At 39.3% G+C, this 27,010-nt stretch overlaps 1 protein-coding gene across 1 annotated transcript; it reads right to left on the bottom strand.

The window, feature by feature from the left end:
• Positions 1 to 1,056: 1,056 nt before the first annotated feature.
• Positions 1,057 to 25,197, bottom strand: esyt1a (extended synaptotagmin-like protein 1a). The gene is made up of 31 exons (XM_072696560.1): positions 24,644 to 25,197; positions 20,646 to 20,687; positions 18,901 to 19,035; positions 17,988 to 18,061; positions 17,794 to 17,866; positions 17,619 to 17,708; positions 17,431 to 17,486; positions 16,931 to 17,051; positions 14,839 to 15,015; positions 13,358 to 13,440; positions 13,172 to 13,220; positions 12,823 to 12,912; positions 12,048 to 12,149; positions 11,801 to 11,872; positions 11,628 to 11,714; positions 11,192 to 11,341; positions 10,869 to 11,036; positions 10,084 to 10,260; positions 9,836 to 9,918; positions 9,523 to 9,571; positions 9,315 to 9,404; positions 9,098 to 9,193; positions 8,901 to 8,972; positions 7,520 to 7,606; positions 7,181 to 7,327; positions 5,580 to 5,707; positions 5,341 to 5,439; positions 4,875 to 5,006; positions 4,684 to 4,789; positions 3,697 to 3,746; positions 1,057 to 3,055 (listed from the first exon to the last, which is right to left on the bottom strand). The coding sequence occupies exons 1-31, from the start codon at positions 24,944 to 24,946 to the stop codon at positions 3,028 to 3,030; spliced, it is 3,216 nt and encodes a 1,071-aa protein (XP_072552661.1). The 5' UTR covers positions 24,947 to 25,197; the 3' UTR covers positions 1,057 to 3,027.
• Between the last annotated feature and the right edge of the window lie 1,813 nt (positions 25,198 to 27,010).

Genomic DNA, 27,010 nt, shown 5'->3' with positions numbered 1-27,010 from the left:
CTGGGAATGGTTACGAGATTTACAGGTGAGAATTCAAACAATACCACAATGTGGCTGAAACTATATAGTGGCATGCAAAAACATCTGTTACTGTAAGCGAGTGAAAAGAAAATCAAGCTAAAATGATAATATATATATAGGCCTTTTAAACTTTTTGTTATAATGAAACTGTAAATAAAAAAAAAAAAATATTTTGCTTAAACATATATATATATATATATGTTTAAGCAAAATAATTGTTTTTTTATTTACAGTTTCATTATAACAAAAAGTTTAAAAGGCCTGAAATGTTTGGGAGCTCTGCATGGTCAGTACCTACTAGCATCGCCTTTTGCCAAGTGTCCCGGCTTGTATAATCATTTTGGAGTCTTTCAATAATTGTTTCAGAGATTTTGGGAGATTTTCCCCCCAAAAGGCTTCTAATTTGGTGAAATTCTTGGTCTGTCTTCCATGCACTGCTCTTTTAAGGTTTATCCACAGATTTTTAACAGTGTTTGGGATCATGATCTTGTTGCAGAAGCCATCCTCCTTCCTCCTCAGCTTTTCTACAGATGGTGGGATGCTTGCTTCCATACTTTGCTGATATTTAATTCAATCCATTCTTTTTTTCTACCAGTGCAATGTTCCCTTTGCTACTGGCTGCAACACAAATCCCAAAGCATGACTGATCTATCATAAAAGTATTGGGACAGCTGCTCATTCACTGTTTTATTCAAAATCAAGAGTATTACAAAGTGATTCTCCAGCTTTTGTTGGAGTATCTGTCTCTACTGTCCAGGAAAAAAAGGTTGTACTAGATTTTGGAGAAGCATTGCTGTGAAGATCTGATTGCGATTTTTATCCGATTTTGACTTTTTGGCAGATATCACACCACAGGAAGTGTGGACGGGTGTTTTTTATAGATTTCCTGGTTTTGATCTCAGTCTCGGTTTGGTCAATTACCCAACACCTGCTCTTTATACTGAAGTGAGGACTAGATGCATACAGTGTGATCTGTTCCATTCAACACAGGCAGTATACCACAACGAAGAAGCAGATTCATGAAAGCAATACATCTTTTTAAAGTGCAAAAAGCATCTTTAATAAAAGCAACAGTATCAGCTACAGCATCGACTGATTATAGTCCTGATTCCACTCCACTGGTCTCTTTTTAGTGACATTTAACCAAGACAAATTCTTTCAAACACTTTGTAGCATACTTCAAACTCCAGCTGCCGAACGGGTCTCAGACCTTTGGCACTTTTGATGAAAACATCCATGCTGCCATAAAGTGATTCTGCTTAAACAATCACACAGGTTTGGAATGGATACAATAAGCACAGTGACTGACATTTATTTGTATATGTTAAAGCCTTCAGAAACAAGGTATTGTACAACTCTTTACTTACTAACACACTGGCAGTCATAAAGAACTGCTCACATGCACATACAGTATATCCTACACCGATGTTTAGCAGCTGCTTTAGATGTGTGTGAAGGGAGCTTTACATTCTTCTTTGTAGAACCTCAAAAAATGACTTTATACACCAGTAGGACAACGCCAGAGGATCCCACACTACTCGCCAAGTTCAACACAGTCACTTGATTTGAACAGCTTTGAGATCCAGTAGGATCTAGTCAAATGAAATCAGATCTTTTTTGTGGTCATCAGGGCCAGAAGTGAACCTGCAGAATACTGATAGACACTCTTAGCTGTGTGTAGTTTTATTTTTGATGTGCTCTATTAAAATGAAATGTCCTTTAAATGATTATTTGAGCGATGCCTTAGAAGAACCACTTTTGCTTCCATAAATAACAATGGGCTTCAACCACCAACATGTTCCTAAGAACTTCCTTAAATCTGTTCTTGAGAAAAGTCCTAACAGTATTCTAACAGAAGTCTATGCCAGATTCATGGTGTGTTTTTAAACAGCAGAATTGTTCACAGCTCCGCTCTTCTAACGATGGAGCTTACTGTCCTGGTAAACTGAACAGATCCCAACTACAAAAGAAATAATTTAAAAGGTTATTCACACTCACACATCTCTATTACAGACATGGTTCTTTAAGGAAACAAAAGTGGTATTTCCACTAAAGAACCATTTGAAGCATCGTCATTTTTAATGTGTATCAGTGATTCTTTTTAACTGCCAGTGTATAACAGCAAAACAGTGTTTTTTACAATACCAAGTATACATTAAAATACATAAACACACAAGCTTAAGGCAACCTTCAGGAAGTCAGATATACATAAAAGTGAGCTCACGCCTTCATCCAGAGCTCAATACACAGTGGACAGCAGTTTCCCAGACTGTAAGCAAAAATACATCAGGCAAGAAATACAAACCAAAAACACAGCAATCAATCAGATCCCTGAATCACGGTATGATCTGAATCGTCTCTTATTTAAGATTCTTTAACAGCTACAAAGTGCGACACTCCCCAAATCACAAAGAAACAGCAATAAGACCTTTATATATATATATGTAAAACATTTCTTTAAAGAATCAAACGTCCACCCGTTTTTATCTTAAAATAAAGCTCTTATATGAAATTTAAAGTATAAAAGATGATAAAATGAAATGTAAATGTAAGATATGATATCAAGAACATGATAAAACATAAGGCAAAAAGAAATGTGAGAGGACTTTTAAAAAAAGGGTAAAATGAAATGAAGAGGAATAAAACTTAAAATCTGAGTCATTTTGGAGACATTCTGTGTCAATGCTCAGATTGTTCCCTTAACAAACAGAGTTAAGACATTCTTAGTGCAAATTTGCAAAATAAGGAATGATGTGCACTGTAACATTGAGCGTGCCTCGAACGCATTTGGTACCGTTGCAGATAAAACTACAGCAACTACAGAATTTAGTTGAAAAACAAAAAGCTTTTTCTACAATAGCTGGTCCCACTGCACTAAGCCATACAGGTAAAGTGACACTCGCGTCATGCAGATGCAGATGCAGCTGTGCAGCCTGGGAGAAACAGGCGTGCTAAAAGAGCGAAGTGAATTTGAAGGCATCGTTGCGTAAACACACAAAGGCCAGATCAGCTGGTGCCGTCTGTTAGGTCATACCTGAAATGGTAAGACACATGTAGAGGCATATGATTCTCCATTGGTCAGCAAGCCACACTGAAAAAGTGCTGCTTTGGATTTATATGATTAAACTAAAAAAGACCACACAGGTTTGACTAATATGGATCATATATTAACCCTTTAAAATCCAAGTATTTATTTCAAAATAATTAAATTCATTATTTTAATTAGCAAATAATATGTAAATTGTAACAATAGTGATTAGCAAATTAAATACCAATTACCATTAATCAAATAAATAAGGATATAACATCAGATACATGTTTTCTGCTCTCTGGTGGATTATCTGTGCACTGCATGCACCAAAAAATTTGTTCAAAGTTCAAAATAATTTAAATAATATTTGTAAGGTAAATTAAGAGTATAAGAGGTTAAACAATTTCGTGTTCTATATGTTTAGGTTTGTTTTAAAAAACTGCTCTGAGGAATAAATTGAATCAAATATTATACAAACTAAAAGTATATATACATGTTATTTAATATATATTTTTTCAATAACAGATCAGAAGGTCAAATAAACACCAGTTTTAAAGAATTTGATTATTTGATGGTTCAGACTTTAAACGGTTAAGAAATGACAGAAACAGAGTAAGATGCCAGGGTAGATCTAGAGCGCTTACCACTGTGAGACGCCTGCCTTGAGGTCCAGCTGATTCAGGTCTAACTGAAGCTGGAACACAAAACACAAATTACATGCTTAGAGCATGGCATTCCTGACAGTCTACATGTAGTTTGTGATGTAAGTAAAGGATCCCCAAATAAAATCCATTTTCTTCTCTTCAAGTAGTCAGATTTTGATCTATACAGCAATATCAATTTAAAGTAGACACTTAGTGATAGTTTTAGACACTATGCTATCACTATACAGTATTAATACTACCACTGTTAGTTACTAGGGTACTGAGCCCATCCAACCATTTTTAGTCATTTTTAACTGTGGAATAACTGAGCTGGCTTTAACTTTATGCAACTTTATGCGCCGCTCTGACCAATCAGGCAAAAGCAAGATTTCATGCACACCTCCATGCATGTACCTACATAGTTTAATCTGCATGACATAGCAATGCATAGAATGCTTCCAGCACACATAGGGCATAGCTGCTGCCACAACCCTCTTCTATCTCAGGTGCATGGTGTAGCTAATTTAGGGTGTTCAATCTCCATATTTATATAAAATAAATTAACACTGAGTGTGAATATGTTATTGGATGCTACTGTAAGAAAAAAGGAGATATATGTAAACTAAACTACAGTCAGACTTTTTGTTCAAAACTTTTTTAAAACTAAAAAACGTAAAACTTTCTTTTGCGTCCTGCATTATAGACCGACATAACCCTCAAGTGCAGAGGGGCTGGCAAAGATAATGGGTGAAGAATTCTTGGTGTCATACCGTAAGTGACAACAAGCCAGTGAAATGTATCAGGACGTCTAAGATATTCCTGCCAAATCTGACCCGATAGCTCTGATGTATGAATGAATATTTTGCCTTTACTGAGCTACTTGTAACATAAAAATTTACAAAGGTGTTATTAAATATGTGTAATTAGATGACATGTAAAGGTAATCCAAACCCAAGTAAATGATTCCTAATGATAACTTCACAATACCTTGCCAATTAGCTCTTTTTCCCGGCTCATGAAAGAAACACTGTTTTTTACGGACAGGTCAAGGCGTCTCTGTGTGGCCTCCTCCAGGGACAAGTCGAAATCGAACCTACAGGAGATGGATAAACAAGAGATCAAAACAGTGTAAAAAGCTTGAATCGCCAGGTCAAGTGACTCTGTACTGTTTCGTTCACCTCTCATTGAACTCGGGATTGAGGTCTCGCTTCTTGACGGTGGTCTTTTTTTTGGTGCTTCTGTTCTTGTCGGGATGAAGGAGGAGGGAGACGTAGGGATCTGAGCCATCCTTAGAGCAAGGCAGAAGATTTCTACAACAGATCAAAGACAATGAGCAGCTTTAATTTATCTTGTGGCCTCAATATACTATTTAGTGATCACAATATATTATTCTGTGGCCTCAATATACTATTTTGTGGCCTCGGTATATTATTGTGTGGCCTGAATATAAATATACTGTGGCTTTCATTTATTCTTTTTTATTTAGATTACTAATTAAGGACTTCTGAATGCAGTACTTAGCTGGATCAACTAGGGTGGATTAGGGTTGGATTCAAAGTCTGCGGTAAGATGGCTCTTCAGGAACTGGGTTGGAGAGCACTGCACTAAATAAATAAATATGTGCATTCTGTATACAAAACAGACCTGCAAGAATGGACAGTGATGACCAGTCTGTTCTCCTTAGTAGAGTATACAACAGAAAGTTTCACTTGACCCTGTCCACTGTCTTCAGCATGTCCACCTCTAAAAAAAATACCAATACAAGACAGATATACAAATACACACACACAAAACAGCATCAATGAACTTGTATCCCATCCATTTAACAATCCTTCAATTGCACTGAAAATCAACCACTATTATTATAGTATCAAATGACCTACCCCTGGACTGATCTGTGTCGGATCTCTTGATTGGCTGCTGGTTCTGTCTCTGCCCTGGGAATGATATGCTCCACCTCTTCACTGCTGTTAGTTCCATCACCACATTTCTCCAACTTAGAGTCTAAAAGCTGAACCACAGATAAAGAGTTTAGCAAGACTTGATGCGGCAGTTAGCATGTCAGATGCGGTCACACTGAACTTGATTAAAAAAATAGTTCACAGGAAAGGATGCAGGACATACTTTTGCTTCATGCCATGTTTATCTAAGTGAACTTAATCTTGCAGATTTGTTGCCCTTTGACCACCTTTTTTTAAATATACAAATCGTTAACTACCTAACGTTCACTGAACTATACACTCACCAAGCACTTTATTGGAACACCTGTACTCCTACACATTCATGCAATTACTTAATCAGCCAATCACATAGCAGCAGTTCCACCCAAAATCCTGCAGATACGGGACAGCAACCAAATCAACCATCAGAATTACTCACTAAAAGTGATCTTAGTTATTTTAACTATTTCTAAAACTACTGGGATTCCCATGGGATTTTCAGCACAACAGTCTCTTGAGTTTACTCAGGATGGTGTAATAAAGAACATTACATCCAGTAAGCAACAGTTCTGCAGATGGAACGCCTTGTTGATGAGAAAGAGATAGATGGAGAATGGCCAGGCTTGTTGATGAGCTGACAGACAGGCTAACCATTTAATACAAGTGTGATGATCAGAAAAGCATCTCAGAGTGCACACATCCAACCTTGAGGCGGATGTGCTACAGAACACCCTGTTATGTTCCCATTCTGTCAGCCAAGAACAGAAAGCTGAGGCAGCCTGGCACAGGCTCAGAATTTGGTGCTGACCGCATAAATCCTTGGACCCAACCTGCCTTGCATCAACAATGGGCAATGTTTTCCCATGACCTTTTTGGCTCGTTGATATTATTTTATCATTGTTTTAATACAACAGCACTGCATATTGTTGCTCACCATGTGCATCCTTTCAGGATAATTTATTTACCCATACTGTTGATTCTATTCTTATATATTTATAATTAATAATGTGTTTATACTTAATTAAGGTTATTTTATTTGACAAATCAAGATCTTCTTTGCTTGTATTATTTTATATCAATCCTGTTGTTTCATGTGAGCAGTACTGCTAGTTGTACTGTGGATAACGTGACAAATAAAACTTTAAACTCGTCTTTAACTAGTTTTACAAAAATGTTTTTTCAGCGGCCTATCCCGTCTATGCTGTGGGATTAAAGCATAGGCGTGATCCTGAAAATATGTATAAATGTCAGTATAGACCAGAATCTCAATGGGATGTTTCTAACATCTTGTAGAATCCAAGGCTGTTTCAAGAGCAAAAGGTGCCCTGCCCAGTATCAGTATAAATGTTTCTAATATTATGAATGTAATATTTAACATAATAAATGCTTTGTGAGTGTGTGTTGCCACCTAAGCTACATCACACCAAGACCATCCACAAGGGTGTGTTTTTATCCCAAATAAATATGAAAAAACAGAAATGCAAAAGTCAGACCAATGTTAATGCTGTACTGTAACGCCAAGCATTTGTGTGCTCTCTTGTTACCTTTAGTTCAGCTCTAATTAGTATCTGACTCTCAGGCAAGGCTCCATCGAGAGTAAGCCAGCGATCCAGCACCAAGGTCTGCTCTGCCAACAATTCTTTCACAGGCAGCACCACCGCACCCAGAGGCTGACCCCAGCTGTGAGTGAGCTACACACGTACACATACAACACACACACACACACACACACACAACCAATGAGTCATATTATATTCAAGAATAAAAATAAAGCATTGTCACTGGAAAAGAACTGCTTGCTTCAAATATTTTAGGAGGAAAGTAGTGCTGCACAGTCAAGTTACACAGTCAAACTGTTGTTACTGGCTTATGTAAATTCTCACCCTGATAGTGAGTATGTCTTCTGTAGGGGCGTGAACCAGAAAACAGAATGCCTCATCCCAGCGTGGAGATGTAGAGCGATCAGCAAGCTAGTGGAATAAAAGAATATTTGTGATGATTAAATTAAATGATGATTAAAAAACAGATATTTTATCATTTAAGTGGTGTCAATCTATTTAAAAATGTAATCACAGTAATCACAACAATATTCTGTGAATTATGATGAATTCATCTAGCTAGCACATCCTTGTATTTTTGGGCGAGAAAACAAATAAATGTGTGGTATGTCCAATAAACTGGCTTGAGGAATTTGTTTTTTATTTTTTCTTATAATATCTCAGTGTAGTTTAGAGAACTTTAGCTTCAAACATAACGAAGCTCGAACACAGAAGCTTTAATAGAGAAAAATGCTTCAACTCATTTTTAAGAGATAAATGGATGATCAGTCATTGGGCTGGATTAAGCTAAGAGCTAAGAGAAGAGTAGCTGTGTGTGTGTGTGAGAGAGAGAGAGAGAGAGAGAGAGAGAGAGAGAGGTGAGGGAGGGGTAAGAGAATGAGAATTAGTTTTGAGATTTAATCCATATTTCATCATTAATAAAGTGTAATCTACCCTCTAAGCTCAACAGTAGCGACGCTGTGTTTACATCGCTAAATAAAACCCTTAATACGTCACTAGGCTCTGTAAAGAGAGTGACCTATGCGAGAAGGTTGGGGCAAAACTTGGTAATATGATTATTTACATATATCTTAAGAATTAGGGATTAAATTAACGGTCATTTTCTTATTTGTCACAAATATATAAGCCTGCACCAAGGACTGATACAGGGCTCGGTTGGGGGAAGGGCTCATTATTAAACCGTGGATCAATAGCACAATTTTGCATGGATTGATTGAACCTTCTGGAGCGATGGCATTTCACCACGCAAGAACACATGCAAACAAAGAGCCATTCTTGTAGGAGAAGGGTTTTTATCCATGAAAATGTTATACATGTACTAGGGTGGGAAAGAGCATCAGCTTATAGCTGCATCAGGACTCTCTCTTGAAAGATTCTTCAGAAAGCATAAAATACTTTTATTAATTAAAAAAAAAAACATTTCTGATGACAAAATAAACACTACAGATTATATTGCAGGCATGTTATGTATTCAGTTTAAACTTATTAGATGGTGAAAGAGAATATGAAACAGAATTTAAAAATGAATCTAAGCCAATTCTATTGTGGAATTGAATCATGAGGTGCAGAGCCTACTAAAATTCTGTGGATTGTTCTGGAAGTTGGCAGGTTAGTTAATACCATAAATTCAGACAATACATAAATCTACCCTATATAACTATACTAAGCAAATAGACAAACATTTCTATGACCTTTAGAGTCTTACTTTAGTTCTGTAGGACGTATTTTTGATTGACAGCTCAGCTCCAGCTACCGGCTCCTTCCCACTCTTCTTCAACTATAAACAACAAATATAAATTAACACAAATGACAATCATCTGAAATCATCAGAAACTGAGCCGTAGGCTGCAACAAAACAAAAAAGCCAGTAGTTCCATGCTAATGTAAGTGAAGGCCACTCACAGGCAGTCCATGGGCTCTCTCCACATACACAAAGAGTACAGCTGCAGAGGGGACTGCTTTATTGCCATACAACAGCTGAGACTGGTTGTGCAAAATCTGTACACCACACAGAAGAATCCAGAAAACAACTTAACAAGGGTACATGTACATGATGTAGATATGTTAAAAAGATACATATAAACAGGTTCTAAAACAGGCTTAAGAGAGAAGATTAGACCTGTTCTAGTTTGGTTGGGTCTGAAACTTTTGGCAGCCATTCCATCATCAGATGAACTTGTCCCGTTTTTACATCATTCAGGGTGTACCACTACAGCATACAGACATGTAAGAATACATGGGCATAACAGTCACATATTCTATGTGTGTTGGTGTTACATGTGCGTTAATTAAATCTTTTATAAATTATCTATCAGTGAAAGACTTACTTGATCAGTGTACTGGGCGCTGATGAGATCACTTAGACTTAGCTTAAATCTGCAAGCAAAGTACTGATTATTAAACAAAACAAATGTGTTCTTTGGTAGTGCCCCACTCTCCCCTCTTACAATTGCTAATAGTTGCTAGTAACTAATACTGTATTGCCAGTATAAGTAACTAGATAATAGATAAATAATAGTTACATAGTTTATAATACATTAATTTTTGTAGTTTATGTAATTCATATAAAAAGCAATCCTATAAGTGAATCATGTACAAACATTCAACAACTGAAAGTCCTAAATGCCTGCTTCCCCTCACCTGCCAAGGAAATCATCCTGATCCACGTCCTTGTCGTAGAGGTCAAACTGCACCTCCTGTCCTGGGAGTGTTGTTAGGATGACCTGCAGTATGAACGAGCACACAGACACAAAAAAAGATTTGTTCTCTGCACTGATTTGAAAAATTTAGCTGAAACATCAGCTACATCTAATGTACAGAGGAAATATAACCAAGACGAACAAATGGCTGTTTTACAACTTAATCTTGACCACTGACCATTAGCTCACCTCATACAGTTCATTCCAGACTGGGTTAAGGTTCTCTTTTATAACACGACTCTTAAAGGTCAGCCCTCCCACCCGAATCTTGACATAGGGGTCGCTCTTTCCCTTCACCATGCCTCCCATGAAGCTATCTTTGGCAACAAGGTTCTGGGCCTCCATCAGGTGAATCCGCAGGACACCCTGAAGATAAAGAAGATATGATAGATCCACCTCCACTGATGATGAATACGAGCAGTTCTCCACAAGAGTTTTCAAAACATTCTGTATTGTAAGACCTTCAAGCCATAAATGCTTGGCTATCTATTTAGAGCATTTAGAGCACTTTAGAACGCTAAGGATCATAGCGCATAAAAGTCGCCAACGCTCTGTCAATAAATCTTTTCTGGCATTAACATTATCAGCACATGCAGACCTTACATCACCAATCACAATGGTAAGCGTTGAATTGAGTAATGTAAAACACACCACCACTGGACTCTGGAGAAATGGAAACATGTTTTGCGGAGTGATTAATCACATTTTCTATCTGGCAGTCTAAGGGACGAGTCTGGGTTTGGAGAATGCCAGGAGAATGTTACCTGCCTGACCGTACTGTGCCAACTGTAAAGTTTGGCAGAGGTGGGATAATGCTGTGGGGTTGTTTTCCAGGGCTTGGCCACTGACCAGAGATTATCATTAAAGCTCCTGTGGGTGTATTGCGTAGGTGTCCCAATACTTTTGTATATATAGTGTATATACATATGAATAAACTCCAAACATTTTGGTTCATGTAGTGGTTAGTGCCGCACCTCTGTGGCAAAGCTGGAATCTGGACTGGTGTGTTGTGGACGTGTGGGTGACACGCTGCTTCCTCCATGGGTTTCCTCTGATATAACACCATCCTCTTCCTCACCAGGAAATGGAAGTGAAGGATCTGGAGACACTGGGCTGGTGGGTTCTTCATTAAGCCACAAAACCTGAGAAGCACATTCAAAAACCACATCTTTCTCACAGTCACCACTCAACTTATTTACAGATTAAAATAATTAATTGTTGAGACAATCTATTACTTTATTAAGGTCATCCCTAATACAGCAGCTGGTTGGCATTCAAGTGGATGTACTAATCTTACCCTCAGTATAACATTCATGTAGATGCGACTGGCAGGACCAGAGGTGTCCAGCTGGAACCACTGGTCCAAGCAGAGTTCAGCTTCAATGAGCAGGCGAGACAGAGGGATGGTCAGAGTGCCTAGAGTCAGAGACCGGTCATCATCTTTCACCTATAACAGAGAGATGAGATGTACAGAAAATCTGGAAAAAAACCAGGATGTGTTACTTTAGAGAAACTACAATCTGTTAACATGGCTAATGCATGCGAAAGTCATTAACCATCGGGTGTTATGCTCCAAACATCATAATGAAAAGTGGTGTATTCTCAGCCTTTTTAGTCCTTCTTAGCATTTTCATCAGCCTATTCCTTCATCACTAAACAAGAAGCACGTAGTCATCCCAAAGGCTGCTTGCAACAACTGCTCATTTGTTCATTCATAATGAATTAGCAATGACCTGAATGTCAAGGTCCTGTTTGCGAGGGTCTTGGATGAAAAAGGTAAAGGCGTCCTCCCACACGGGGTTGCTGGTTCCATAAGCAGTCTGAAAAAGAAAGAAAAATATTTGGAAAAGAGATCATAGTAAATATGCAGTTTATGCTCCTTTATATGCTCCTAATAAAGCCTCACCCTGCTCTCTTTGGTGGTATCACGCACAGAAAGCTGCACCATAGGGCTGGGGTCCTTATTGCCTTTCTTCATCTGCATTAAAACACAATGCACTGATCATCCACTCATCCAGCATATCACAGTACAGCAAAAAAATGCACAAGCAGCAGAGAGAAAGCTCTCTGCAGTCAATTCCAAGACAAGGTACAAAAACATTACGTTGTGCCAACATTCCCTGCCTAAAAAACAAGCATGTAGTGGAACTTACAGGTAGGTCCTGTGCCCTGTCCAAGTAAACGGTCAAAATAGCAGCGGAGGCGGGGTCAGCTGTTTTACTGGAGACTGTGATGTTCTGGTTCTTCTGGAGCACCTGCAGATTCAGACCAAAAAAATATTCTATTTAAGTGAGCCAAAGTAAGCTGTTGTTATCTGTGTAGCATTTCCATTATGGTGGGCCTACCAGCTGAGTTATATAGCTAGCTAGCTAAGCTATCTAGTTAACCATCCAAACCTGGTTAAGATCAGCTAGTCTTTATTTTACTACTTTTCTCTTTTCTCATTTCTCTTAAGGTTTAGTACAATACTTTGGATAAAGTGTGTTTTTTTGTGTTGTATGTTGTGACTTTATCCATCATAAACAAACATCAAAAAATCTTTGCAAGTTAGTCAGTAGTACTACTGATATTCAGCCTTTAATGTAAAGATGTCTACTATAAAACGTAATAATAAATTTTTATTGACCTTTATTTTATTGACCTATATACTAAATTTTTTTATTTAGCCTCAGCTTATATTAATTATTAGAACAATGCCACTAAATAAACCCACTATGCATGCATCAAGATCATAGTAAATTCCATGCAAATAACAACGCTGATTGCACATTCACAGCACCTACACCGCATGTATTAAGGGACTTCTCACATTTCTGTAATTTATCCAGAGTTCCCATCCTGTGCATCTCGCCAGTAAACATCACAGACAGTGTGTGGTAAAATTACATTAGCTCACCTCCTTGTGTTAAACTAATCTTATTGTCTTACCTCGCTGAGGCGTTCGGCAGAGGGCAGCAGTGAGAGCCACTCCAGCCTGAGATGAACCTTGCCAGATGGTGCATCCTTCAGAGTGAACCACTGAAACCACAGAGAGATAAAAACAGACAGAACTACTATATAGGGGTGTGGCACAACATGTATTTTTCAGAAGCTGAGAGCAGTGTTGACACTCTGCACACTATCCTTACTGAGTAAAGTGCAGGACAATGACTAAGAGTTAGAGTAGACAATACACAGGGTGCAATATCAGGACAGACATTACTACTGGAACAGTATAATAGAGAAGAGGGCAGGAATTCTGAAAAGAAGGAGGGAAATAAAATAAAATGGTCTCAACTTCATCCAAGACTCTTGCTTGCTTTACAAGACCCAAGTCCAACTTGACCCTGAGAGAATGACAGAACAAAAGGCAGATGAGAAGGAGAGAGATGGAATAATTAGGAGGAGTTATGGTTGGCAGCTTTTTTTAATTCAAAACTGTCACGCTAATAAAGGGCACTGCCATATTAAAACACAGCAATACCTTCCTAGGAAATCATCTTGATCAGGGTCTTTATCAAACACCTCCACCTCCAGCTCCTGGCCAGGAACTTCATGAACGATCACCTATCAAACAAACAAACACAGGCACACAACAGCAGAAGTTTTCCCACAACTATAGAAATTGCCAATGTGATAATATGCAATGTTTATAATGCATATGCTATGTAAAAATGTAATAAGTGTAGCACAATTGTAGGGCATTCAAAAACAGCATTTATCTCACACCCTCACTCGGCTCATCTGATCACAGCACATGACTGTCACATCCTCTGTCATGCAACACTCCACTACTGCTACTGGTTACAACAACACTTGTAACCACAGTTATCTTTGGATGTCTTTAAGCATTTTGCACATTTACTTTATATCCACTTATATTCTCACTTTTAAGAGTATGACACACTTCATACCACACAGTACATGTTGTTTTATGTTATAATTAAGTCCACCCTATGGTTCAGACCTTTTGGTCGGAACAAGTTCAATACAACAGGAAAAAAGCAATAAAACCCTTTAACTGCTCAGGGCCCTTCTTTTCATTGACTTTCATTTTCATTTCAGATACCAATTAGCAGGCGATAAAATTAGCATGGCACACTGCTAACTTACTAATGGCTTTGGGTCATTAGTAAGTATGAGATTTTCATGGTAAAATTACATGGCATAAAATATCATGGTTATACAGTTATACTTATTATTATTATCGTTAGCATTTTTTCCCAATATCGGTATTAGGCAAATGTACGCTGCATGAAAACCATGGTATACCTAACAACGGTATACCGCTGCAACCCTACTACTTCCCCACACTTTTCCATGCCAAGACATACCTGTATTCACTTTTGCTTAGTATACTGTTCTTTTACTCAACTAATCATTATAAAACAATCGAATAATGACTCTAAAATTTAGATGTGATCCATTAATGGGATCCATTAATGTTGTCTGCTACAGAAGTGGGTTTCCCTCCTAGCACGAATTAAGAATCACTGTTAAATGGTAAAGCAAGCATCACATGAAACACCCTCTCTACTACTTAAAGTGATCTTAATGCTACAAAGCTATTAAGAAACTAATCCTGGGGCATTCGGGTGCTCTGTGTCTGATCACCCTTACTTGTTACTGGGAAACAACCAGGCACTGCAGACAAAGGGATTGTTCCTGATGTGACTCTATAGTTCCTTCAATTCAAATCCTCCAGCTTCAGATCTGCACCTATGCTAATAACTACATAAATTACAGATTAGTTTGTTAGCAGTTAGCAAATAATGCATACTACTTAGTGCAAGGGGTTGAGACTAAACATCACGTTGTTTTTGCTCAACAGATCACACTGTGTCTTGTGTTTAGAAGTACATGTGGTATATTTCAAAAGCACTGTGAGAAACATATTGCAAAAACAGCATCTTCAGTGACTTTGCACAGTGATCCCCACAGCTGATCGGTGAGAGAAAACAGTACCTCATACATCTCCCTCCACTGTGGGTTGAGGTTGTTGTCCACATGGTGGGAAGTGAAGGTCTGGGTGCCCACCCTCAGCACGGCATAGGGGTCTGACTTGCCAGCAATTACACCTTTTATGAAGGTGTCTTTAGCAGCCAGGTTCTCGGCTTCCAGCAGGTGGATTCGCACAATACCCTGTGCAAAAGAGGGCGACATGACTTTTTTAGACTGAGGAAAAGAGAGAGGAACTTGAAGCAATTTGATTGAAGATATCAGTGCACAGGAAACACTGTCAGTGTTTCATCAGTGCTGCACATTAGCATTGCACAATCTGCAAATCACATATGAAGAGGAAAATGTGTCATGCTTTAAAACTGGATGAAAATGTACCTAAAAGTAAAAACGTCTGTGGGCTTTCTGTGCTAAAGTCAATTTATTGGAGAATTCACTGAAGAATGTTAATGACATGTTTAACAGTACTGTGCAAAGGGATTTTTAGAATTAGAAATAAAAACCCTTATCCGGTCAGTAAGTGTTCTCAGTAAAATACTAATATTAGAATCAATACAAATAACATTCATACTAAAAGAAGTGGTTTTACAACACTGTGTTCATTAAAACAGATCCAAAGCTCTCCTCACGGGAGTCTAGTATTATTTATAGTCATCACCAAGACCTGCTTTGGTAAATCAGTGCTTTACGATGGTAAATCAGGTGAGCTGGTGATGGAATTGAACACATCCTCGCTGTGCTGGCTGGAGGCATCCTGGAAAAGTTTTTGTTTGCCCAAAACATCTGCACAGTACTGTATATCTGGTACATTCATGACACTTAAATTTACACAAATCATCCCTTATTCATAGTTTAGTTTGCTTCTAAAGTTTTGCACAAGCACATAATACATAATGGAATCATATACCCCAGAAAATACCAAAACAAATTTGTCTGGAATAGCTAAGTACACTATAAGGACAAAAGTTGTGGGACACCTACACATTACACCAACATGAGTATCTATGACATCCCAATCTAAATCCATTGGCATTAATATATTAATATTAATATAAAGGTCCCTCCTTTGCAGGTTTGGAACTCTGCAGTTATTGAGTCAGCAGAGCGTTGGTGACCTTTATGCACTACGCTCCTCAGCACTCTGTGACCCTGCTCTGTAACTTTACGTAGTCTGGCACTTCATGGTTGAGTTGCTGTGGTTCCTGAATGCTTTCAATAATGCTCACAGTTGATGGTGGAATATCTAGAAGGTAAAAAACCTCACAACTCAAACAGACTGGTTGCAAACATGGCATCATGTTGCAGTACACTGCTGGAATGCAGTGAGCTCTTTAGAACCGCCCATTGTTTCACTAATGTGTGTAAAGACAGACTGCATGGCTAGGTGCTTGATTTTATACATTTGTGGCAACAGGACTGAATAAAACACCTGAATTCAGTGATTAAGAGGTGTGTCCCAATACTTTGGTCCATAAAGTGTATTTCAAATAGACTTAATTATACCATATTCTGGCACTGCATGAACAGAAATAGGTCACATAGCCAAATCAGTTGTAGCAACTGCCTTGGATCCTGGGTTTTGTCTGTATTGTTTATACAGATATAAGAGTTTTTTTTATTTATAAGAGTTTTTTTATTTAAGGTGTGTGATGGTTCAGGAAAGTAGTGTGCATTGTACTATTTAGTGGGCTAATTATTGGGCGTCTATTGCTTGCTAGCTCCATTAGTCCTCATGTGTGTGAAAATTAAAGCATGAACATCAGACACTGCAGACAACAAATGTCTTTCACTACTAAACAATTGCTGAACTACTCATCTAATGGCTAAATATACCAACAATGCCAAATGGAACAACCATGAACACATCATTGATAAGACATCATCAATTCTGGTCAAGAAAGGTCAGCAGTTTGGTGATTTCTCTGCTCTTACATAGCTATTGAACTTGGTAATTAAACAGATATACTGAGCAGAGAAATCACTAAAGTATTTATGAATCCTTTGAAACCATTTATGATTCCCGTCACAGACGTTTACTAAAAAAAGATGCTGACAAGCACAGCTATCGAATACTGCAACAGTGCAGGCTCTGCATTACCCGTGGCAGAGGGGAGCGGAGCTGTGCTACGTGCAGGTTGGCCACCAAAGGAACAGTGAGGCGGTTGGGAAGCACCAGGAAAGAGGCGATAGCATCCATTACCATAGTGTCCGACACGGCACTGTAAATGAATGCAGGAAAATGGGGCAAGACAACAACAAAGACAATCAAGCACTATAGAGCATGGTGGAGTATGAAAGTTTATATGTTAAATGTAATGATATTAATGTGAGATAATGAGTTATGTTGTGCACCCTCTGAGACTCAAATAGCACATAGATATTTTGATTATTATCTGTGAGTAACCCCAGTTTTCTTTAATTAAACCAGGCTTAACTCCAGATCCAAAATAATCAGCTCCTATTGATTATTGTTATATGACGCATAGATGGAAACCCATTTCACATAAACAATAGCTCAAATGGACTCATTTGGTATTGGTATTTATCATGGTATTTATCTCAGCAGCAACAGAAAAATACAACAAACATGCCACTTACCTAACTCCTGGGATGTCCAGTAAATTGGTGAGTCCTGTCCAGTTAATATCCAGCTTCTGCAGAAGTAATGCAAAAATGCAAAATGTAAAATGAAGTCTAAAATAATTAAATGTCAAATTTAATTCCAATTCCTTTATCATCTGTATCTGAGAGTTATAGATGAAATGTAAAAAATTGGGAATGCTCACAGGCCGACGGATGAAGAACATAGTGATAGCTCCAACAAGAGGAACATTCCCGATCAACGGCTCCAGGATCACCCTCAGCTTTCCGTGAAGCTGAAAACAAACAGAAAACATTTAAGAAACTCTTTTTTAAGAACTTTTGTGTTCTTCTCATTTCCAGAAAGGAATTCACAAGTACCTGAATTCCTTTCACTCCAGCTTTGCAAAAGTATTTCTTCACCTCGACATTGATCTCCACATTTCCAGCATAGCTGCAAACAACAGACCATCAAGTAAAAACAAGCGAACTAACCAATGTACAGTACAGTTTTCTCTCAGTGAAATTAACTCCAATGATAAGCCCAAAACAATGGGGTTAAAGTATGGACCAACCTGATATAAAGATCCAGCAACACCTGACGCTTATCATGCTCAGTGTGGGCCTTCACTCCGACCACCTTCACGGCCTGTAGAAACAAACAGCTTTAGATAGATGTATCAAAGCTGCCTAAATAAAATTTACATTCACTGAAGCAAAATCAAATTTCCTGAGGAATACACTAAATTAGATTCGATTAGATGCATAATTCATCAGGGATTTGACTGGTATGTTTGACTGACTTGACCAAATTACCACACATAGCCTGGATTGAACGGCCATAGCCTAGTTGTTTTTTTGCTGTTAGTTCTGTATTTTGATCTTATTTGGTCTTATTTATTCACCAATTAAGAGACCATGGTAACTCCTTAGAGTTCCTTGCCTATGGTGAAAATCATTCGCTGTCTGGGGCCTGACTCTGAATTTAACCATAACACTGTCTTGCTATGTCAGCATGCCATCATAGTCTTGTCAGGGGCAGTGGTGTCTTAGCGACTAGAGCACCAGGCTGTTGATGACAGGGTTGTGGGTTTGATACCTGGGCTTGGCAAGCTGCCACTTTTAGGCCCTCAAGCAAGACCCTTCACCCTCCCTGCACCCTGATGGCTGGCCACAGCTCCAGGCCTGTGTGCTTACTGTCACTGTGTGTGTTTGCTCACTAGTGTGTATGTGTGTGTTAACTGCATGGGTTAAAGATGGAGGCTAAATTTCATATGTGTTCCAATAATGGTGAATATGGTTGTCTTGTTTATTGACCATCAGGTGAACTGGGATAAAATTACTTTTATTTAGAGAGTAAGGATGGTTCAACAGAATTAGAGCAACCCCATCATTGGAATTCAACACAATTACAGTACATGCCCTGTTAAAACAAATCCAGTATGAATAGGGCTTCTGAAGCAAGTTAAATAAGACGCAGATCAGCACCTTGTCTCCCAGGTCGACTTTGGTGAAGCTGAAAGTTTGAAGGTGGGCGCTGGAGGTCCTGATTGAGGGGGCAATTGTCTCCACCAACAGTTTCTCCAAATACTGGCCTACAAATGGCCAGGCCTGCTGAAGGATCTGCACAACAATGACAACACAGTGAGAAGAACTATTTGACTTGCTGCTGATAAAACTTTACCATCACACTGTGGAAACTCATGGTTTTGGATATGTAAATCATGGCAAAGTCATGTAACGAAGTAGAGACCTAACCCACTAAACTATTTCTTATTATTCAATGACCGTACCTATTTTATACCTCAGTTTAAGTGTTCTCTTATATAGAAAAAAAGTACCATCAACTACTAAAGTGCATCTAAATGGTGATTTATATAAATCTCAAATTTAGGAATCTTGTAATTACTGAAAGTCTTAACTCACAACTGCAAAATCCAGGGCTGGAAACTAGATTTAAGTCTGGGGTTAAAGGCCTTTAATCGTGTATCATTAATCATTTTAAAAAATACCAGCTGTTATCATGACTAGAAACAGTGTAAACCAAAACTTTGCATTGCTCAAACTGCATTCTGGTGCTATTCCAGTGGCACTCCAGTATGAGTTCAAACTTAAAACATACAGTTAAAGATATTTCTGTGGGACCACCCATAATCTATTGCTAAGGGTACAACACATGCATGTAGAGAATCCCACAAATAAATAAACATAAAAGTAAAAAGATAATAAACACTTAATAATTATCTTAATTAACTTACTCCTATTAAAGCAGTGGTTCTTCATTCTGGCCCTGGAGTCTCAGTTATTTTGGTTTTATTAGTTCATTAGTTGAATTAGGTGTGTTAGGAGAAGGGGGAACTGTTTCAAACATTTAAACATGAATTATATCCAAAGCCTAAATATACACAGAGAAGTGAACTCATGATTGCCTGTAATAGCACGCATATTCCGTTATTTAGCTTGACGGACCATCAAACCTCCGAGGTTAGAACAGGAATAGCTTAATATTGCTAACAATAAATAATAAAAACATGTGAATCGCCTTCATGTAAGTTGTGCTATTGGTGGCTACTTGCATCCATTCGTTGTTAACCATGTTCGTATGGCTGGTCAGGCTATTTCTTCAAAGTCTATGTTGCCATGTATCATGTCCTGTCATTGCTTCTGTGGTGCGAGGTTTGAGGTCAGTGTGTGAAATTTCACATGTAGCTGTTCTGCAAACACTCCACTTCCAGTTTGTTTGAGCTACCATTTTCTACCTTTATCCATATTGTCAAAAGCATGCTACCAGGTGTGACAAACACCAGGTATGAGTCACACACAAAAGGTCTGAGGCCTAAAAGTGAGGGACGTACCAAGACCGCACTGTGGCAGGGTGGGGACTGCGCAAAAATATCATGTGGCAGAAAAAGAGAGACAGGCCTTGAAAGCTTGTGCAAGACCAGCCTCATTCTGTTGATGACCTCGCAACAATCTCTTATTTGTGTCTTATGACTTTGCTACATTCCTCCATGACACTGGGGGCTTTTTCACACAGACCTAGCCTGTGGCTGCTGATAAACAACTTAGAATCTCAGTGTCTTTGTGATCTGTGCTCTCATAGTGTTCATGAATTTTAATGGAAATAATGGACAAGAGCCAAAGCTTTACTGAAAACACGCTACCAATATATTTTACTTTCTTTGCTTTAGCAGTGTCCATGAGCACAAGTGTGTAATGGTAGTATATCATACCTTATTAAGCCATTCAACTTTCTCCACATCTGGGAAATTCACCTGCACAAAAATGACAAGCAGAAATTGATATTACAAGTTTATAACTACAAGTAAATATTATATACAAAATAATGCAGCACCTGTTTATAGACACGCAACCTGATTCATACTGTTGTACCACATGTAATTTTGTTGATGTCCAGAAAAAAGTGAACTAAAGACAGTAGTATCAGTTTTCACATTCAGTGTGTTTAACATTCCATTATTTCATAGTCTTAGAAACTAGCTGAAGTTACCGCTTCTACCCATCCAACCATTCGCACACACATTCAATGATGTTGAGGTCTGGACTCCAGTCTTAACCAGTCCCACATCCTGTGAGACCCACAGTGCTGAGTCCACACCTGTGGTTTTGTTGTGAAGGTTGAGTGTAGCTTGATTTTTTCCTCTTTCACAAAGATGAAAGTGCTGTTATATGGGGACATGATTACCATATAAGACTTTGTATTTCCAAGTGTGAGTGTCTATATTATATCTAACCATAAATAACCTATACACTATATATTCATATACTGTTCATAATGCATTCATTGTGATAACCTTCGTTCTTTTGTACTGCTTGTGTTTCCTACTTACAGTATTGCTATTACTCAAACACAGCTAAAGGCCAATACTATCTAATGGACAATGCTGCCTAAACTGTAAAAAGAATAATGAACCTGTTCCTCCTAAACTGTAATTCAGAGACTGAAACCAAATTCTGACAAATGTCAAATGTGTGAAACATCCTGTTTATAAACTAACAACTATTAGGACAAGTGTATCTGGGATAATCTGCTACTATCAATGTTGTTATTAACCCTTTGGAGAACATTTTTTCAATTTTCTAATACTTGTCTTTAAAGGCACTTGCATATAAGATAACACCCACATGATTTACATCGAAATAATTAAAACAATCTCAGCTCTCTTTTTATTAAAACCTCAAATGACCTGAGAGAATCTGACCCTTACCCTGAACCATTAAAGTCTGACTGATTTTAGCTATTCTTCATATTTCTTGAGAAACTTGAGAACGAATTGTTTTGGTGCTGGAAATGGGTTTACCAGAGTCATAGCTTCACAAAAGCAGTGAAATGTCTGATCGAGTTTAACAGTACTTAATCGTTTTTTAACAGTACTTAAAACTCGAGAGCAGAAGAGTTTCTGGGTGGCCATTGGTCACTTTCACACAAACTTTAGACGGATGCACAAATCCACCAATTACAGACGAGAGGCAGATGACGGACCCACGAATGCACCAGTTAGACACGTGAGAGGCAGAAACAAGCATCTCGACCTGTCTTCATAGCCTCGTAATGTAAAGAAGGAGGACTACTTCAGAATTCTTCAGCATTACTTCAGACCGTCAGCTAGATGGTTGAAACTTGGGACAATGACCCTAAACACACATCAGAGGTGGTTGTGGAATGGCTAAAGCAGGCCAACAGGAAGTCCCTGGAATGTCCTTCCTGGAGTCCTGACCTCAACCCTGTCAGAAATATATGGACAGTGCTTAAAAACGAAAGTAACTGAATTCCACCATTTCTGCAAAGAAGAGTGGTCAAATATCTCCATTGATTATTTTCTGATTATTTCATTTCAATTCAAATTAAGTGACTACCTAAAGCCCTGGCCCATGTTGTTTCGTACTGGTTGAAAGATGGCTATGTCAGAGTAGGTTACATTAAATGTTAAATGGACAACGCAGTGTACTTCTGACTCACTGGCGTGTACTTGATATCTCGTCTCCATCAACTTATGATTCACTACTGTCAGTGGCAAGCGATGCATTTTTTACTGATGCAAACATTTATGTGTGGATGTGGCTTTAACCGTAACTTCCCAGACACTCGTGGCTTGTATGTATTAAAGCTTAAAACTTCATAATATCAGCATGACCCCGCTCGACTTATCAGACGCATTACTGACCGAATGGAAGCTTAGACATGTACTGGCACTTTTCTACACCACCGGGTCCAGAACATACGAAAGCTAAATGCTCCCATAGAGCTACAGCATAAGTAAGTGCAGCTACAAACTACAGAAGTGAAAGAGGATGTGGGTAAAACTGACCAAATACCAGTTCTTGCTAACAAAGACCCCATTATACAGCTGACCTATCTCTTATGTCTACCCTTGTACCCTGCTTCAGAAATCCTTCAAACTCTTGCAAAATGTTTTTCACCATCTCCAGTGCAGATTCTTGCCATAGTTTGCTTGTTTTGAGCAGTTCATCTCAGCATCTCGTGGTCTGCTGACTCAGATCCTGGAGATCGGATCTTTAAATGTCCAAATATAGCCAGCGCTGGCGAGGCTGTGGAATGTGGCAGCGTTAATGAGGGATGGGGGAGGAGATGAGGACAGAACGGAAAAGGATCAACAAAAACTAAGCTAGGGAGAGTGTGTACGATGCAGTTGAGAGCTGGGGGCAAAGACAGTTCAAACGTGCCTGTCAACAACTTTCTCCCCCGTCATCGCTTTCCCCAGCCTATTAAATACATGATGATATAGGGCAGTAATAGGACGAAGTCTGATAAGGTAGTTGTACTGGTTCTAATAACAGTACGAGCTAAATAAGGTCAAAGGGGTCTTTGAGTAATGCCATAGAAGAACTACTTTGGCTTCCATAAAAACACATGTTGTAATAGAGACGTCTAGAGAGTGTAAAGCACCTTTAAATTGGTAAAGTACCATTACATCAAGTCAATGTTCTTTAGACTCACACATTTGTATTAGAAACATGGTTGTTCATGGATCCAAAAGTGTTTCCTCTATGGCTTCGCCCAAGGATCCATTTGAAGCACCTTTATTTTTAAGAGTGCAGGGCTACAGTTTCTTTGTTTCCTGTAAAAAAAGGTGCACGTATTTGTCACTGTACAGTGTACACTGTACAGCGAAATGTGTCCTCTGCATTTAACCCATCTGGTAGTGAACACACACTCACACACACACATGTGTTAGGGGCAGTGAGTACAGACACACACCCAGAGCGGTGGGCAGCCAACTCCAGCGCCCGGGGAGCAGAGAGGGTAAAGGGCCTTGCTCAAGGGCCCAACAGCGGCAGCTTGCCGAGCCCGGGAATCGAACCCACAACCCTGTTATCGATATCCCGGCGCTCTAACCGCTGAGCCACCACTGCCCTGTAGTCGAGTGGGTTGAGGTGTTATGGGACACGTTACACTGTTAAAGGTGTACTGCACCTATTCAGTCCAAATTTCTGCCTTGTGGTAGTCATGGGAACGAGAGGTTGTGATGTCTGAAATACAAAAATAGCTCTTTTTTTCAAAATCTCCAAATCAGCAAATATGCACTTGTAGTTTTTATATGTAGCACTGAAAACTCTAAAATAGTAGAAAGTCTTAAATGATTTAAACGATGTGTCAGGCATCAGGAAACATGCAAGATTTTTCGTGATTTTTACGTGAGAGGAAGCGCTTACATGCATTAAAGTCTTTAGACACCTGGTTCCCATCACCACTACTTTGAACAAATCGGATTTAGCCAGTTTCTCCAGAAAGCTGCACTTCACCTCAAAATATTCTTGATTATCTTACTTACCTTTTAAAGCTTTAATTTTACACATTTTTTAAAAACTTGTTGAAATGTCCCTTAAGTAACTGTTTATGATTTTTCAGAGCTTAAATTACAAAGCTTGCTGAGGCACTTTTCTCATTAAATAAACTTATTCTGATTTCAGATCAGGCTTAAGAGCTCCATCTTCCTAAATGAGCAAAAAGCAGCACTACAGATAAGCTCACTACCCTGCAAAAGTCGGTTACCTCAGGTGCCATACCCGAATACCCCACTAAAAATAAGGACCCCGGCAAGTCCTATCTTACATTCATATCTTCAGAAAGTCCTAGAGCGTGCTGTGCAGATGTTTCCCGACCCGTAAACATCTGTATGACATCTGTGTGGAGCCAGCTAACGGAGCTCCCCCTCCCCCTCCCCCTGTCCCTGTCCCTGTCCCTTACCCACGCAGGCAGGTCTCTCCTGCCCCTGAAGAGCCGAGTGGTGGTGAAGTCTCTCTCGTTCTCCTGCGCGTACATGGCGGTGTTCAGCCTCGCCTGTTTGCCGTCGCGGTGCTCCCTCCATCCCAGATACACAAACAGGCCGAACACGACGAAGCAGAGGCTCAGCCCGAAGTAGCCGGCCAGGTAGACGGGCAGCAGGGCGCCCAGGCACTTCCCGAAGGCCAGCAGCACGGACACAGCGTGCCTACCCGGAGTCTCTGCGGCTGAAGCCGCATCCGCATCTGCATCTTCTCCAACAGCCATGGCCACGTCTCTCCCTCTCCCTCCACCAGACCGCTACTTTTCTCCCCCGCTGTGCTCGGAGCTCAGCAGCGACGCCTGCGGTTTACAAACACACAGATGTTGGAAAGACCTTTCGCGCTTGTGATAAAAAAAAGGAAACGTTGAGGCAGAGAGGGTTAACGAAATAAAGTCTTTTCAGACAAGAACCGAAGCTAACTGTTGTGTCTTGAGCACAGCAAAGCATTTCTGGCTAGGCTGGTATTTTAGCTGCCCCTCGGCGTGTAGGGGCGTGTTTTCTACGCCGCAGCTTGTGCGTGTGTTCCCTCACAAGCTCAACCCTCACAGCGTAGAGCCCAACTAGTTAGCTAGCATGTCTGAGGGACAGGTAAGCTGACATTACACCCCGGGGTTTTCGCTTATAGTTGTTAAAAACATTCTTCAAAAAAGTCAAAATGCTGCTACTTCTAATGAAATGGTGACTCAAGAAGTGTAAATATCTACTAAAACAGTGGCTGTGAAGAAGTACCAAGTCAAGTAAGTATAGACTTCAGAAACGCACACTGCCATACTAAGAAATATGTAGACCACCATTGCATTTCTTAGTAGGCCTTTAGTGTGTATATTAATGTAATGCAATTAATTATTTGTTTGTCAAAAATTAATTTTAATGCTCAAAGATGAGGTTGGCTTTAGTATGAATATTATTATAATATTCCTTTGTCAAAAAATAATTTTAATGCTCAAAGATGAGGTTTGCCTTTAGTAAAGGTGCACATATTTGTGACACATATGTGTCCTCTGCATTTAACCCATCTGCGGTAGTGAACACACACACACACACACTAGTGAACTAGGGCCAGTGAGTACACACACACACCCAGAGCGGTGGGCAGCCAACTCCAGCGCCCGGGGAGCAGAGAGGGTAAAGGGCCTTCCTCAAGGGCCCAACAGTGGCAGCTTGCTGAGCCCGGGAATCAAACCCACAACCCTGTTATTGATAGCTCGGCACTCTAACCGCTGAGCCATGAATATTATTAGAATATGCCTTTGTCAAATTTTTTAATGGTCAAAGGTGAGGTCTGCCTTTACTATGAATATTATGATAAAGCTCGAAGGTGAATGTTTGAGCAACAGCAAAGCAGCCAACAAAATTAAACAAAAAATTGGGAGAGAAAGTTAAATTAAAATGTGAATGACTAAAATAAACCTGAGAGGAAAAACAGATTCCTACATCCCCCTACATCTACTTAAAATACTTTTTAGACCACAGTGTTTTCCCAACACTATTGTGAAACATTGGCCCAGGCAACAGACTGTTTATTAATTTTGTGTAATAACTTTCTGTAAGGCAGCAAGAGGCAATAAACTCCTCTCACACACAATTCTGACTTGGTAAGTTTCTCTAGAACAGAGCAGGTAGAAATTGTCTTTAAGTACTTTATATAGGCTCAGCTGTAGCGTCATACTTGGGCACACCACCATCACACCAGCGTGTGACTGCAACCACATCCGTTACTGTGAAGAGAGAGAGAGAAAAAAAAGTTGGGTAAACACTAAAAACCATGAAACACAGCATAAAAGATCATGTCTTTCCCTGTGTGTGTATCGAGGCATATGCTTCGAGTCCACCTCACGCTAGACCTGTGCCTGAGGTGTTTACATAATATGACCATGTGATGAGCAGAGCTGTCAGTGTTTCTAGACTTTAAACAGTGTGGGTGAGAGAGAGAGGCCTCTCTGCCTCCAGGCCACTGATCTGTTTATGAAGGGAGGGAGTGTATAGGGCACACAAATTAGTAAAGCCCTTATTGTATATTCATTAAGAGTAAGGCAACCACATTACAGCTGCATAAAATATCACACTTGGAAAAGCGGTCAAGGTTCCAGGCCATTTCCAACGAGAGCAGCTGCACTATCTTACTGTTTTTCCAGTGGCCTTGACATGAATTGGCCACCTGCCACTGAATGCAGTTCTGGTATTTGCCTTATAAACATAGAACTATACTCCAATACAGGGATTAATACAATTATGTATATACACTGCTCAAAAAAATAAAGGGAACACTTAAACAACACAATATAACT

Source organism: Salminus brasiliensis, chromosome 14 (assembly GCF_030463535.1).
Source record: "Salminus brasiliensis chromosome 14, fSalBra1.hap2, whole genome shotgun sequence".
NCBI classification, from domain to species: Eukaryota; Metazoa; Chordata; class Actinopteri; order Characiformes; family Bryconidae; genus Salminus; species Salminus brasiliensis.
The sequence above is the reverse complement of the archived record's forward strand: the minus strand, read 5'-3'. Positions and strand labels throughout refer to the sequence as shown.

Coding starts and splice junctions, on each gene's coding strand:
- esyt1a (XM_072696560.1), bottom strand. CDS start 24,946: ATGGCTGTTGGAGAAGATGCAGATGCGGATGCGGCTTCAGCCGCAGAG. Junction 11,037..11,191: donor ACATGAATGTTATACTGAGG/GTAAGATTAGTA, acceptor TGTGCTTCTCAG/GTTTTGTGGCTTAATGAAGA. Junction 5,708..7,180: donor TAATTAGAGCTGAACTAAAG/GTAACAAGAGAG, acceptor TCTGTGGTTCAG/CTTTTAGACTCTAAGTTGGA.